Source organism: Spermophilus citellus (assembly GCF_964194105.1).
Source record: "Spermophilus citellus genome assembly, chromosome: 11".
NCBI classification, from domain to species: domain Eukaryota; kingdom Metazoa; phylum Chordata; class Mammalia; order Rodentia; family Sciuridae; genus Spermophilus; species Spermophilus citellus.
The window spans coordinates 64,438,595-64,454,110 of NC_138192.1; the positions used below are offsets into that span (position 1 = coordinate 64,438,595).

The following is a 15,516-nucleotide window of genomic DNA, read 5'->3' on the forward strand; positions in this document are numbered from 1 at the left end:
AGCTGGCAAAGAAGGCTTTCTGGGCTTGGGTACCTGGTCCACTTTTTCCTTCAAGTTCTCTCAGGTGGAGCAGGCCAGGCCCCTCTGCTGATGCTCTCTTTTCTTCCACAAGCACCAGCCCCCAAAGGGAAGGACGCCACAGGAGGAGGGAGTCTGCGGTCAGACAACAGATTCCATCCGTTTGAATATAAACAGCAGCATTTCCAGAAATGTCACTGTGCAACTGGGAGTCTTTGCTGCTGAGAGCTGATTCATTGTGCTAAGATTTCCTCCCCACTAAACAACCTAAACCTTTCCCTGGGACTCAAGATACTGAGATAAAACTTTACACATCAGTGTAGAGTAGGGGGACCCATGTGATGGAAAGGGTGGCAGATGGGGCTATAGAAGGAGAACTGAGTTTTCTTTACTTGATTGGTTAGATCCCAATGCCCTGAAAGGGCCTTTATTTTGTAGTTAGATTTCATCCTGATCTTGTGGTTAAGTTTACCTGGACCAGGGCAAATCTATCACTCCATCTGGGAAAGTAAGTTTCGACATATACCTCCAGGCAGATTAATAGTAGCACCTTCCTGTACGCAGAAGGGGCACAGCAGAGGTGAGCCCTCTAGGACTACCCAGGGCTAAAGACTGAGGAGTTTGGAGGGAGACGTGCTCAGGTCCAGATCTCACTTTTATCACTTACAAACATAGTAACTCTAGGAAAATCCCTCAAGCTTTCTAAGCCTCAGTTTCTGGAAAGTGGAGAAAAACAAAATAAGCCTCTAGGACATAAATATGATAAGATACATAATATGCTTTCATAATAGTGATTATAGTAGATAGTCAACAAATGGTGGCTTTTATCATTATTACATCTTCAACTGGAATTTATAAGATAGTGTACAGAGTGGTTAAGAGTATGCATTTCAGAGTGGTTAAGAGTATGCATTTCAGATCTAGGATGCTTTGGTTCAAATACTGGCCTCTTTCCTTGACCAAACTTTAGGCCGGCTCCTCTGAACTCTCCTCTCAACCAGGCCTCTAAAGACTTTATCACTATACTAACATAGGGGGGGATGGGAGTTGGAGGTACTGGGAATTGAACTCAGGGGCACTCAACCACTGAGCCCCATCCCCAGCCCTATTTTGTATATTATTTAGAGACAGGGTTTCACTGAGTTGTTTAGCACCTCACCATTGCTGAGGCTGGCTTTGAACTTGTGATCCTTCTGCCTCAGCCTCCTGTAGCGCTGGGATTATAGGTGTGCACCACCGGACCTGGCACCAACATAGTTTTTAACAGCTCAAGACCACATCCTAGGATAACCCTAAGAGTTCTTACAGTGCCTTCCCGAGAATTCTCAAGCCTGCCAAAAGAATTATGCTTATTCAGCCAACACCTAAAGATAAGGTCTCTGTCTCTCAGCCTTTATGGGAGGGCGGGAGTCTAGCTTTAGTTAATAAACACATGTGGGTTTCACGTGGACCAGCACCCTTCTAGCTTGTGTTTTTTTTTTCCACTTCCCCAACTCTTCTGAGTACCCACGCACTGCCCTCTCTACTAGCTCACTCTCCATTTAAAATGCTCAGTTGTCTTTGAACAAATGAAAATTTGAATTCAGTTCATGCTGGAATCTTTCCCTGTTGCCATAGTGTATTACTGATTAAAACCTGTCCTTATCAGTATAACTAGTGTCAGGCTACATTTGACACTCCAAAGCTTGTTAGATGTGTGTCCTGAGGAAGTCACTCAGCATCTCTGTACCTCATTTTCCTTGGTTGTAAAACAGGAGATAATGATGCCACCCTTTAGGGTGATTGTGAGCTCTGGGTGAATTAGCATGCAAAAGTACTGTATTTAGAACAATGGGTGTTACATATTTTTTTTCTAACCATGCAAGCTATTTAATACTAAGATATAGCTCTAAAAATAAGAAATATCTGTATGTGTATATACTCTCTCACACACACTCCTCTATATTTAGTATAGCAAAGTCAACTTGATAGAAATAAAGACAGTGACTTTTCATCTAGTCAGTTATTGACGAACAATAGCATTTCATGATACCATATTTCTGGGTATTCACCTGGAACAGATTGATCGGTATGCAAGATGATGAATGTAAATACACTTTAGGCTGAAAAAGTGAATCCTATCTGAGTAGTAAGTTCTTTCCTAGAACACATACCTGGAAATCTCAAAGGTCATTGAAATTTCAAATGGAACAAGATCCTCTGTGAGATTTGTAAAGCTTTGCAGTTGTCGATGACACCAAAAAATGTGCGTGGGTCCAATCCGTGCCTGGTCTCCCAGGGCCTAGCTGCAGGAAAGCTATTGGGTGGGAAAGCTCTGGGGTTATGTGGCTCACTCCTGAGTTCTGTGCAACCAGCAGGAAAGAACAGAAGATCAAGTTTCTCACCTCTAGAAGGGTTCCTATTCAGATGCCTCCAAAGCATAGAGGGGCGGCATTTAGCCCCCTGTTGCTCACAGCCCAGAGGAGTCTTGGCTCAAGCTGTGGGTTGATCCCTCGGCTGCCCACCCTCCTAGCTGCAGAAGCTGCATCCAGAACTCATTCATTAGTGCCTGTGCACCTCAGCCCAACTGTTCTGTTAAAGGAGCGACCGTGAAGCTACAAACACATTTTCTTGCCTTTTAGCTATGTTGAATTTGTTGGAGGATAATGAAATTTAACAAAACGGAGCATTTCTATTTATCACATTTCATTCAATCCTTGTTTCTTTTGCTCTCTGGGGATTTTTTTTTCCATTTAGATTTCTATAGAATGCGAACGATACAGAATCTTTATGAATCATCAACATTTAAATGAATGTATTTTCTAAAGGTCGACTCTCTCTTGCACTTGAGGAGAGTTATCGGTGAGATTGTTTTTCTAGTGCCAGGTCCCTTCAAGGGGCGCTAGAGGTAATGGGCATTGAGAGGTGAAGGAGAAAAAAATAAATTAAAACAAGGAGGATTCTGGGTCTGATACATGCTACTTGCAGGGTTTTGCGAGAGTAGGACACAATTGTTTCTGGTGTTGAAGGATCTTGAAGGGGAAACCTGAGCCAGATTAAGTCCACCAAATGGACTCTCATAGCTGAAACTCCCTTCAAGCTGGGCCTTGTCACTCTTGCTTTGAAGCTAGCTCCGGCAGGCTGTGGTGGCCAGGGAACAGCAGCCTTGGAAGGAGGAGCAGACTTGAACAGCCAGCCACCTCCCTCCCCAGAGGTCTCACTCTCAAGCTCACCCCTTTATCTTTGCTGCCCGAACTTTCTACCTTCTTCTCCCCAGAGCTTCCTGACTCCTCTCCCATAAACTCTTGTATCTTTTCTCTCTCCTCACTGGCTCAGTGCTTTTCTGTTCACATCAGGCTATCCTTCATTCTTCTTTTGAGATTTTGATTTTCTTTTTCACCTGCATCCTTTACAAGAAAAGAGTATCTGACTGAAGAGTCGTCATGACTGAAAACACCCTCTGCTACCCCCCAAACCAAACAGACTTTAACATTTTATTTTCTGGAGGTAAAGGAAAGAAGAATCTCTGAAGGCTTAGGTGTTAACATTTTCTGAGGCTAACACATAACCTTTAATAATCAATTACTTAGTGCAAGAGTAAATGGGGATCAGGTCACCTTATGTGTTAAGTATTGTGTCTAAATAAAAACACTGGGATTTTTCTCGCAACGTACCTGGCAATTAATTTCATCCATGCTCCTGTGAGCGCAATCACTGAGCAATGGTACTAGGAACTACAAAGGCTTTCTTCCCAGAAACTTAGAGCACCGTGTCTACAAAATGGTATTTTGTTTTAATGGCTCAGTTTAATCATCAGATTCAATTTTTAGCACATATTTATTCCTTCTCCCCCATTTGACCTTCTTGCTCTTCTTTAAATATGACTATTTTGCCCTCGTGGGGCCCTTGCACTTGTGGTCACTCCCTTCCTTATTCAGGTCCCTGCCCAGGTTTCAACTCTAGGGCATATTCTCCAGGGCTCTGTGGAGTGTCCTGTCCAGCTCTACCTTCTGCATAGCTCTTAGGACTGCCAGAAAGTCTTAGCTTAGGGGCTCTGTAAAACAAGAACCTGAAGCAAAGTTGTATTTTAATGCATGATTGGGAGGGGCCATCCCAGGGAGAAAGGGTAGGGAAGCAGGGAATGAGGGGAAGCAAATATTTAATGATGCATTAGGAAGCTGACGAGTGCTAGTGGCTCAGCTCCTACTCATCTATCTGCTGGTTCCTTCCCACACTGTCTCCTAAGGATCCGTGTTCCTTCCTTGGGCTGCTAATTCCCTTGCATTTCTTGTTGTACTACTGGTCCACTGGCACAGCAACCAGCAAAGCCACTCTGCACGGGGGCACAGGAACTCCTACAGCTCCTCTACCTGTGAGGGGTGAGGTAGAAGCTGGGAGTTTACTATCAAGAGGACTGTGGGAGTTGGGGCTGCTCCAGGGATAGTCCTGGGGGGCAGCAAGTGGATGGGGGACATGCAGAAACTGGGTCTAGTATTCTGATATTGTCTACTTACATATTTATTATCATCTCCCTCATTTGGAAGCACAGAGATTGCTTGTTTTGTTCAGTGTTCACTCTTCCCATAATTGTAAGAACAATGTCTGGCCTATCGTAGATAATAAATATCTGTTGAACGAATTTATTGAGACCCTATGTGTCAGGGATTATTACAGGTGCTAGAAGAGATGGACATTGCCACCATCTCACAGATGGAAAAATTAAAAAGTAAAGTGACTTTCTTGAAAGTACCTACATCAATCTGGTAGGACTGAAGAAACTTTGAGATTACACTGGCAATTCAATGGACAACCATGAAGCCTCCAATATGTAATGAACTCTGTTTCATTACAATTTAATTGAAGCTAATTTCATTACAATTTAATTGAAGCTAATTTTCAAAATGAAAGCAGGTTCTAGATTTCTAGATTCCTGGCTTTTAGTTCACAAGAAACAGTGTGTTTCAGAAAGTAAGTGCTCTTGATTTCACCTGTACTTTTGTAAGGAATGGGCCTTTCCAAAAAAGCAAACCAAACAAAGACAACAATAACTGACTTCCTTTGTGAGCATTTGGTCTCTCTGAACTTAATTTTCCTGATGCAGAAAGTGGGCACAGCACCATGGAACCTACCCAATGGATGCCCAGAAAAACAGCATTGATTGCATTAATTTGCTGTGGTTGCCACAACAAAGTACCATAGACTGGGTGATTTAAATAACAGAAATTTATTTACTCACAATTCTAGAGGCCAATGAGTCAGAGATTGAGGTATCCAAATGGATGGTTTCTTCTGAACCCTCTCTCCTTTGGTCTGCAGTGGCCATCTTCTCCCTGTGTCTTCATCTGGTCCCTCTCTACCTGTTTATGTCCTATCATCTTCTTCTTGTGAGGACTCTAGTCATATTGGATGAAGGCCCAGGGCCAGGACCTCATTTTAACTTAATTATCTCTTTAAAGACCCTATCTCCAGTTATACAGTCAAAACTAAGATACTGGCGATTAACACTTCATGAGTTGTGTGGGGAGTGATCTTGGGGAGAGACATATTTCAGCCCAGAACACTAACCCTAAAGAATTTGATTTTACAAACATGGAGTCGTGTCCAGGCTGATTTTCAAATGCTAATGGTGTAAGTATTGTCACTGGGCAGCAATTACTCCATTTCCTGCTGCCCCCTGCCTTCTGTGGCTGCCTCTTCCTGCTCTTTTTCTTGGTCCTAGAATGAGATCAACAAGGCAGTCAGAGTAGGTCACAGAAATATCCAAAAACTCAGATTTCTTGCTGAGTGAATGAAAGGAATCATCATCCAAGTGTCTTTGTTTAAATTACCACGTTTATTTATGTCAACACAAAATACAACAACTTACAAAACAACCATTTTATCTTCATGTAACATAACTCTTCCATGAATAGAAGTACTACTGTTAATGTTTTGGCCTTTTCAAGGTCCTGCCTTGGGTCAAAACCACATTTAAAGAATGAGCAGATTCTTCCCTAGTACACACACAAAGGAAACTTCTATTTTCTAAAAATCTCATTTCAGTAATTGTACAAAACAGCACAAGCAGTCTCATGTACAAGGTCCTGCTACCGCTGTGTCACTGGCAGTGCTTCTGCAGGTTGCTCTAGACGTCCCCATTAATAACGGAGTGGCACATCAGTCCTTCAGATGTCCAAGGAGATTGTTCAGTAATCCTTCTCATAGGGCCCAGTCCTCCCTAAATGTATGATTTACCTGAGTTGTTTAAAAACCGGGATTTGAGGGGGTCTCCAAGTGATCAAATGTACACACATCAATCGGCTAGGATTGAAGAAACTTGGAGATTACACTGGCAATTCAATGGACAACCATGAAGCCTCCAGTATGTAAGGAACTCTATAAGACTTCTCATTACAATTTAATCAAAGCTAATAAACATTGCACAAAAGTACAACTCACCTGGATTCCAGTGCTGTAACTGCTATTTGTTTAGTACATTTCAAACAAATGTTATTGCTTAACTAATACAACGTTTCTATCATTTTAACAACAAAAGAGGCAGTCCCATGCAGTGGAAAGAGGAAATGCCTTGGAGTAAAAAAATGTGAATTCTGATCCCAGTTCTTCTACTCATCCTCTGAGCCTTTGTTTCCTTGCAAGGATCAAATGAGATGAAAGTGCTTTCTGACACAGCAGAAACCATAAGGAAAAACATCCTATAGTGGCCATCTCGCCAATCAACCGATGGACCCCTAATTGTCCACGTGTATTTTGTAAGTAAAATCTTACTTCTTAAATGTGTGGTGTGCATCAACCACACGTAGCTGAAATGTGCACGTTGGGTTATGCAGATGGGAAAAGAACGTAGATTTAAAAATCTGCAATTCATGAGGGAGTTGTGTACTCTCGATGTGCTGGATTTACAGCCATTGAAACATTTGTTCTGTTTACCCCATGTTCCTTTTATATTTCTGGAACTCTCTTTGAATAAGCCAACCATTTAAGGTAATTTTTCAAAAAGAAATGAAAACTCTTATGTGACAATTACAGGTTTAGGAGACTCTGACACTGAGTAAGATGATTGAGAAATAAGGGAGAAGTAACAGTTTGAAAACTCAAGGACAAGAAGGAAACTGAGCACAGATTATTTTCCAGGTAATTTAAAAATAAGCTAAATGGTAGGGTTATTATTTTTGATTTTACTAGTGACTTAATTTATAAATTACTTCATCCTCATTTGTAAAACAAAGTGTCTGTTTGTGTACCTGACTTACAGGAGCATACAAATTCACAGAAATGATCAATCTTACAATTTGGGATATCTGTGGAAGAAATGCATCCTTTCAACTGAAGTGAAATCAGAATCTCAATTCTCCTGGTTTAAAATAAAACTTCCTTTAGGATGGATTTACCTCAGTTTAGAATAACTGCAAGTGTGGGTACACAATACAAGCGTATGGACTTTGTAACTTTGCTGGGACAAAGACTTTAGGTAGCTGTACTCCTGAAACAAAAGCGATTCTAATTTTCAACATTTTTCAAATGCAAATCAGGCCCCCATGAATCATTTTGATGATTATTTGAAGCATTAATGCAACAGAGTTAGTATTCCTCAAATGATCGCCAAAGTCACCTCTATGCTAAGGAAATTCCTCTTCTTGATTACTTTGAACCTGTCAACATAGTGTCTCACCTTCATACAGAGAATGACTGATCTCCAAATGACCTATTATTATCTTAGGCCAACCTCTTCTTGAAGCAACAGAGAAAGGAAAATAAAATAGTGCATTAACATTTCACATCAGCGAAGCCAACTTTTCCCACGCGTCAAGTGGTTCTAGCCTTCTGTGGTGAGATCCACTTTTTGTTTTTCCCTGTGTTTATAGGTCACATTTTTAAAAGTACTAGTGGAGCCTCTGTACAGTGGATTTGTTCCCTAAAAGAAAAAAAAGTTCAGATGAAAGTCTGCACACTTTGTTATGATACTATTTTACTATTCCTAGGTATTTTTATTATAGTTCAAATTGGAAGATGAGAGTCAATTTCAATCTTGGAAGCCATAGGAATAATTTTGATTCATTTGATATTTCATACTCTTAGCATTTTCAAATTTATGGCAGTGCCACTGCAAGTTGCTCTATATCTTTGCTTTTTTCTAATAGGTGAAACTAGTCCCACATGGGTATTCTGTGTGTGTAAGGGGCGGGGGTCAGTGTGTGTGTGACCCAGGGACTCGAGCATGCTAGGCAAGTGCTTGACTGCTGAGCTATACCCCCAGCCCTCCACATGGGCATTCTAAAAATCTTACCCTCATTGGAAACATACTGATTTATGGATAGAAAACATGTTTACTTGTTCTGTTGCCTGTTTTCCCAGCGCTGAAAACAGTGTTCAGCTGATATCAGGTACTCAATATGCATTGAATGGGCAGAATGAACACCAGTTGGTGAACCAAAAGTGAGAGATAAGGTAACGTGAACAGTGGGAAAAGTGAAATGGATAGAAACATAACACATATGAATGACATAGTGTCTGTCTTGAAGCTGCTGTTGGTGAGTTATCAGACAGGGCGCGATAACGTTGTGTAAATGAGATCAAATCTGAGAAGGGGGAGCAGCTAGCTGCTTGGAAGGAGCACAGACAGATCCCCTGGACAGCTAACACTTGCTCTGGAGAGCAGAAGAACTTTCTGGCATATGCTTACTAGATAAAACTGAGTGTAAAGCAGATGACTGCAAGTGACTGGTATGTAAAACCCTGGGTTCACAAATGAGTGGTGGTCTGAAGGCAAACAGCACAAAATGGCTTGGCCCCTGGGGCCATAGGGAGATTGAGAGTCGATGCCCAGAGAACACAGCTGTGCTGTTGAGGCTGAAGATGTGTTTGCAGCAGTGGTGCTATAGCCAGAGGATCAGAGGACAAAGCCTATTGAGCTGTCCTAGGCAGGAGCAAGGGATCTCTGTGAGGTACAGTGTCTTCTCTCCTAATTTCCAAGGTTGACACACAGGCTTTGGCATCAGTCTGTGTTCAAACCCAGCCTACCAGGTGACTTTACTTAAGCAACCCTAGGCCTTGATGTGCTCATCTATTAATGAAGGATTAACAAATTCCCTACTCTGTCCATGAGATAAGATCCTATTGTACTGTGTCTAGAACATACTAACTGTTCAATGCATGCTGCCTCTTCTTATTAGTTCTTACTTATAACTTTTCTTCAAATTTGGAAGTTTCTTTTCCTTTAGATCCTGAAGAAAGTTATAAAGATATTTTCTGATAGGGCTTTGGAAGTCTTAACATTTCCAAACCCATATGTGTGAAGTCCAGATACTATCTCTGAGTTACGTTGGTCTCTTTATTCCATGAATTGTAGAGATAGTCATATTTTGTAGACATAAATTAAAAAAAAAAAAAAGAAGATTGTATTTGCTATCTCAGAACATTTCTTTTCTTTTCTTTTTTTCCAGTACCAGGGATTGAACTCAGGAGCACTCAACCACTGAGCCACATGCCCAGCCCTATTTTGTGTTTTATTTAGAATCAGGGTCTCATTGAGTTGCTTAGCACCTCGAAATTGCTGAGGCTGACTTTGAACTTGCCATCCTCCTGCCTCAGCCTCCTGAGCTGCTGGGATTACAGGCGTGTGTGCAGGGCTATCTCAGAACATTCTTTCAGCTCTCAGAAGAACTGAGCAAAACAAAAACATTCCCTGACCTCTTCTACACATTGCCTTTGGACTTGCTACAGGGCCTTCTTTGTGAGCAGTAGTCAGACCCATACCCAGTGGCTCAACCTCTGACACAGTGCCTTTGGAGATAGATGCTATCTCTCTGTTGAGGGCAAATAGGAAAAGGTAGCTTGGCTGCTGGTGGATGAGGGTGAAGGTCAGGTTGCTGTATTGTTCCTACTTCTGAGCTCAGCCTGGATAATTCTGAAGGATCTCTAGTCCTTATTCCTCAAAACCTTGGAATTTTTGAGGGTGAATGGCAGATTGGTGTGGTCTCTGATAATGGTAGAGTCTCATTTGGAAACAAAAAGCATGCATGGAATTCTTTGAAGTTTAGAACACTAGTATCTACTTGGTTACAGAAGAACAAAGGATCTGGCTAAAGAGGCAAGGTAGAAAACCTAAGAGGTGCAGGCTGGAAATGAAGGGCAGAGCCTCTGCTGAAGGAAGGAAACTTAATGAATATAAAAGGGATTCTGGAAGAATAAATAGACTATGAGCAGGGCCAGACCTTCATAGGGCCAAGCACTTGTTTGTAGGTCCTATCCCATGTCATCTTGAACATATTAAAATGCATCCACATTCCACATTAACTAGAATTTTTTTGTGCTATAAAGGTGGGGGAGGATTTGAATTGCAATTGACGGAATAATGTTATTTTGTAGATATTTAGTTGAATGTTTAATTTTGTGCAGTTTTTATTCTGTATTTTAAAACAACATCAACAACAAACATTTAGGTCTGTGATTTTTTTTTGGAGGGTGGATGATGGGTAAAACAGACTCCATTACAGGAGGAGGTTGAGGAGGAAGTATAAAGGTAGAGCATGAACAAGTCCCTGTTGCAGTCAGAGGTGTGTATAATGGGGCGGTTCTTGACCTCAGCTGATGTTCAGAGCCCAGGAGAATGGGTGCAAGTAGTGTCATCAGTATCAGATGTGCCTGGATTTGTGCTGTGCAGACTGCAGTGGCCCTGCTTAGAGTTTCAGCTGAATATAGACTTGGGTCCTCCCCATTTCGGGAGAGTCTCCACTCCATTGTTTAGACAGTTTTCCCCTAATCATCTGGAGTGACCAGGCTGATTTTCCCCCAAGGAATATAGGGGCTCTAATTTAGGCTGTGTATTCTGCAAAAGCAATGGCACATTTTTTTTCAAGCTTGGAAAAAAGTGGTAATAAGAAAATTCTGTCATGACCCACAGCTTCCTTAATGATCGCCTAACTGCCAAAAGCAGACCTGATTTGCTTAGCACAGTGCAAAATCAATCCATGACTGCAAGAAATGTCAGCCTGAACATTTTTTTTTTGCCTCAAGTTAATGACTTGTCATCCTAGAAAAAAATGTCTCATCAAAGATGAATTTAAATATCTTCCATTTGTGTTTTCATAAGGAATATGCAAGGGGGCTTATAAGTATAATAAAAAGGTAACCTTTCTTTACAGCTATGATAAAAAGTTTCAGGAGGCAAGAGTGAAGACTTTCCTGTCCTAACTTCTGTCACCTTAAGAGTCCAATGGGGCCCTATGGGTACAGGAGACCCTACTGACCCTTTTGTCCCCCGGTTTTTTTTTTTTTTTTTTTTTTTTAAAGGATGTCCTCTTTTTTTTTTTTTTTTTTTTTTTTAGAGAGAGTGAGAGACAGAGAGAGAGAGAGAGAGAGAGAGAATTTTTTTAATCTTTATTTTTTAGTTTTTCGGCGGGCACAACATCTTTGTTTGTATGTGGTGCTGAGGATCGAACCCTGGCCGCACGCATGCCAGGCGAGCGCGCTACCACTTGAGCCACATCCCCAGCCCTGTCCCCCGGTTTTAAAGATCAGTCCAATTCTTGGGGGAAAAAATAGGTTTTATATAAAAACTGAATTAAATTGAAGATCTTTAAATGTATGCACTGAGCAACACTAATTTTTTTTCTAGGAGGATATATTAGAGAAATTTGAACTGAATTATTTGAATTAAACCTCTTTTGCATCCAAGTGAATAATTATTTCCATCATTATCTAGTCAGGAACATCACACATTTGTTATTCGAGGAAACTCAACAGAACAAGGGAATAATATTTTTTCATTTATGCTTTTATCTGTTTAATGCATGTTTTGTCCCATTTTAGTTGAAGAAATAGCAAAAATTTGGTATCTGAATTGCAGTCATGTTCTGCATCCAGAGGGAGAACAATTTATGTTTTGGGGAAATTAACTGTTAATTAAAATATTATTTTAAAGATATTAATCATTTTCCAGCACTCATGCCTTGGTATGAGAACATTAAAATATGCTGGTTGGTAGATAGGCATCATATAAATGCCCAACTGCCTGTTTGTCAAACACCTTCTTGTTATTTCTGGGAGGATCAACAAAAGGTTGTGTTTGGAAGAACAACTAATGATTAGGGTTCTATTCCACCTGCAGCTAAGGTTTGGGAAGTCCCTTAATGGTTCTCAGATTCAGTTTGCATATCTTCAAAATGGGGACACCAAGACTACTTTACAGGGCTGACAGTTGTCCAACTATTTGCTGCTGTTGCTCTTTGTGCTGACTTACCCACATTGTTTTGCCTGCTCACCCTTCTGACCATTGCCAGGCATTTACTTGGCAGTTGGTGAAAGTTAAGATTAATATCTGTGGCCATTGTATCAGGCAAAATTAACTATCCCACAACTTTGGCCTCATTATCACTATGTTCTAAGTCACCAAGATAAACCATCAGATCACGTTTTACATTGTTAAGGATGGATCAATTATTCCATAGTTTACTTTCCTGAAGGGTTTTGTTCAGTTGTGAAAAATCCATACATATGCCAAGAGGAAAGTTATTTAACAAACCTCCAAAGACCCATTACCAGAACCAACAGTTATCAAGATTTTGCCCAAACTACTTTTACTATCTCTCCCTCCCACCCTCTCTTTAGGCTGAATTATTTCAAAACAGATCCCAGCCTTCATTTCCTTTCGTCCTTGTATACTTCAGTTTGCATCTCTAAAAAGAATGGATATTTTCTAGTAAAGACATCATGCCTAAAGGTATTTGATCAAGTTAAGCATATTTCCTTGCTATTATTCTAATATCTAGTGTGTATTAATCTTTTTCCCAGTTGTTTTAAAATATATTTTTATAGTTGGACTGTGCAAATCAGGATCCAAAGAAGATCCATACCTCACATTTGGTTATTGTATCCAAAGGCACTTTTAATGGGAAGATAAAGTAGATAAAAATTTTCATTGTCCTTAGTCCTGCATAATATATTATGATTAGTTTAAAATATGACTGCCTAAAATATAGGTATCCCTTATTGAGATAAAATTATGCAAAAGGGAAAATTCTGTTTGCTTTAGAAATTGAAAATATTGTATAGGCTCAGAGAAAACAGTGTTAACATCAATTTATTTGGGCAGATGAGCCCAAAGGAGCATTGTGTTTGCCTGTATTTCTCCAGTGATGTCACTGTTTTGAGACTCAGCAATGTAAGATAATTGCTATTAGATAGCTAGACACACCATTAGAGATAGAGAGATTAAATTAAAACCATAAAATTGTTTCTAGGGGTCTCTAGAAATGTAATTATCCTCCTGTGGAATAGAAACACATAAAATTGTAGTCCTGTTTTCTGTTTGCCTATTGTGAAGAGAAGACACAAATTATGTCTATTGAGTACATATATTTGAAGGTTGATACTTTTTTTTTTTCAGGTAGCTGTTTAAAATTTATGTTATTCAGAAAAACTGCCTGGTGTTTAAAAAGTCTTCTCAACTTTGCTTTGTAACCTATTATATGAGTAACAAGTATTTCCGTGAAAATTGGCATGAACTGTCAGACTATTCACGAACATTATTCCATTAGCTATAGCATAACTAATTCATGGAAATATGTAGATCCAGCACCTATGTGTTATCAAATGGAGCCCAAGGGGTCCTCCTGGTGGTGAAGAGGCACTGAATAGAATATACCTCCATGATGTCCCTAATTTGCTGTATGAGGAAATTCACAGGACTCTTCTGAGTGGTGGAGATACCCACTGCACTGAGAAGCAATGCATGTCACGAGGGACACTTGTGGCCAGACAATGGATGAAGAGGTTTGCTTCCAAAGCAGAACAGAAACTAAAACTATTGGGATCATGACAAGGGCGGTAGGGAAAAATGTGACACCTAAACTCTTTTTTAGACAGAAGAAAGTGGAGTCCCTCTCCCATCCTTTCTGCCTGGACCACTGCATCCAGTTTAGACATACCGTTTGCCACTTGGCCTTTGATCGTTCTGCTTCAAATTTGGCAACTTCTTTGCGATCATGAAATGACACCAGCAGCTTCCAGATGCACAGGAGGACAACTCCGATGAGAAGAATAGCCAGTGAAACCCCCAACATGATCATAGGAATGTTCGGAGGTTTTGGACAGTCTGTGGAAACAAATGAAATTATGTTAAGAAGCAGCTGGCATTATCAATGTTTTGATGTAGGAAAGCTTTGTTGTGGTTGTTGTTGTGATGGGGATTGAACTCAGGGCCTTGCTTGAACATACTAGGCAATCACTCTACCACTGAGCTCAGTCTCTAATCCATGGAAAGACATTTCTCACTGGGTTTTCCTTTTAGACATTTCTTACAATAGAGGGTAAATATTGACACCTTTTTTTTGTCTTGCTGAAATTTTAAAAAGCAAGTTGTTTGTTGAAGGATAACTCTATTTCTTTAAAGAAGAGCAAAAGACAAAAGGAAGTGTTTGGTCATTCAAAGTAAATAAATATAAAGTGTTTTGTGTGTGTGTGTGTGTGTGTGTGTGTGTGTGTGGTGCTGGGGATTGAATCCAGAGCCTTGTGCATGTGAGACAAGCACTCTACCAACTGAGCTATATTCCCAGCCCCAGTATAGAGTTGTTTATGCTCTTGGATTCTGCATGTTCAAGATTCAACCAACTATGGATTGAAAATATTGCGGAAAAAATGTGTCTGTTTTGAACATATAAGGGCTTTTTTTCCTTGCTACTATTTTTTGTTACTATTGTAACAAAAAAATTGGGTAGAATTTACGTTGTATTAGGTATTATAAGTAATCAAGGATGATTTAAAGCATATGGGAAGATGTGCTTAGGTTATATGCAAATACTATCCCATTTTACATAAGAGGGCTTACACACCTGCAGATTTTGGTATCTGCAGGGGATCTGGAATCAATCACCTTGCAGGTACCAAGGAGGACCATATACTTGATGGCTGACTTGAAAAGAGCTAATTAGAATCCAGAAGAGTGACAATTAATGCACATAGATATTTCAAGCACCATGAAAAAGAAACTATAACTATAGCCTTAATCACTAACGATGGTCTCTTTTGAGTACATGAAAAAGTAGAAATGGAGTGAGTGAGTGTGTGTGTGTGTGTGTGTGTGTGTGTGTGTAATGCTTGCAGACACCTTTTCATCTATCCTCCTGAATTAAGAGCAGTCCAGGAGATCATATTATAAAATTATATAGAACGTATCCCCTGAAAGGTTACTATTTGCTGTGGCTTCCTTTTGTTGTTGTTTGGTTGTGTTTTTAAAGCAGTGCTCTGCTTTCCTGGAAAGTTTCTGGGGAGGGTTGGGTTTGATTCCCATCTGATGAACAGCAGCTGTGAGAATCAAGTCATGTCCTTCGATCTCATCTGTAAAACAAAGCTCACTGTTCCCTCAACTTTCCTGATGATGGTAATAAGCTGAGGTGCGCATGTTTATTAAACCTACAACTTCCTAGGCTCTTTGCCTGAGATTCTGATTCAATGAGGCCACAGACTTTTTTTTTTTTTTTATTAAGGGTGTTCCTAATGATTCTTATCCTCAGGGAAGTT

At 40.2% G+C, this 15,516-nt stretch overlaps 1 protein-coding gene across 3 annotated transcripts in view; it reads right to left on the minus strand.

The window, feature by feature from the left end:
* Positions 1 to 5,809: 5,809 nt before the first annotated feature.
* Positions 5,810 to 15,516, minus strand: part of ITGB6 (integrin subunit beta 6) — a 125,023-nt gene continuing 115,316 nt past the window's right edge. For all 3 annotated transcript variants that reach the window (XM_081261905.1, XM_081261904.1, XM_081261906.1), the window contains 2 exons: positions 13,926 to 14,092; positions 5,810 to 7,912 (listed from right to left, as the gene is read on the minus strand). In XM_081261905.1, coding sequence (XP_081118031.1) covers positions 7,814 to 7,912; positions 13,926 to 14,092 — 266 coding nt within the window. In that variant the 3' untranslated portion in view covers positions 5,810 to 7,813. The remainder of the gene's footprint in view (positions 7,913 to 13,925; positions 14,093 to 15,516) is intronic.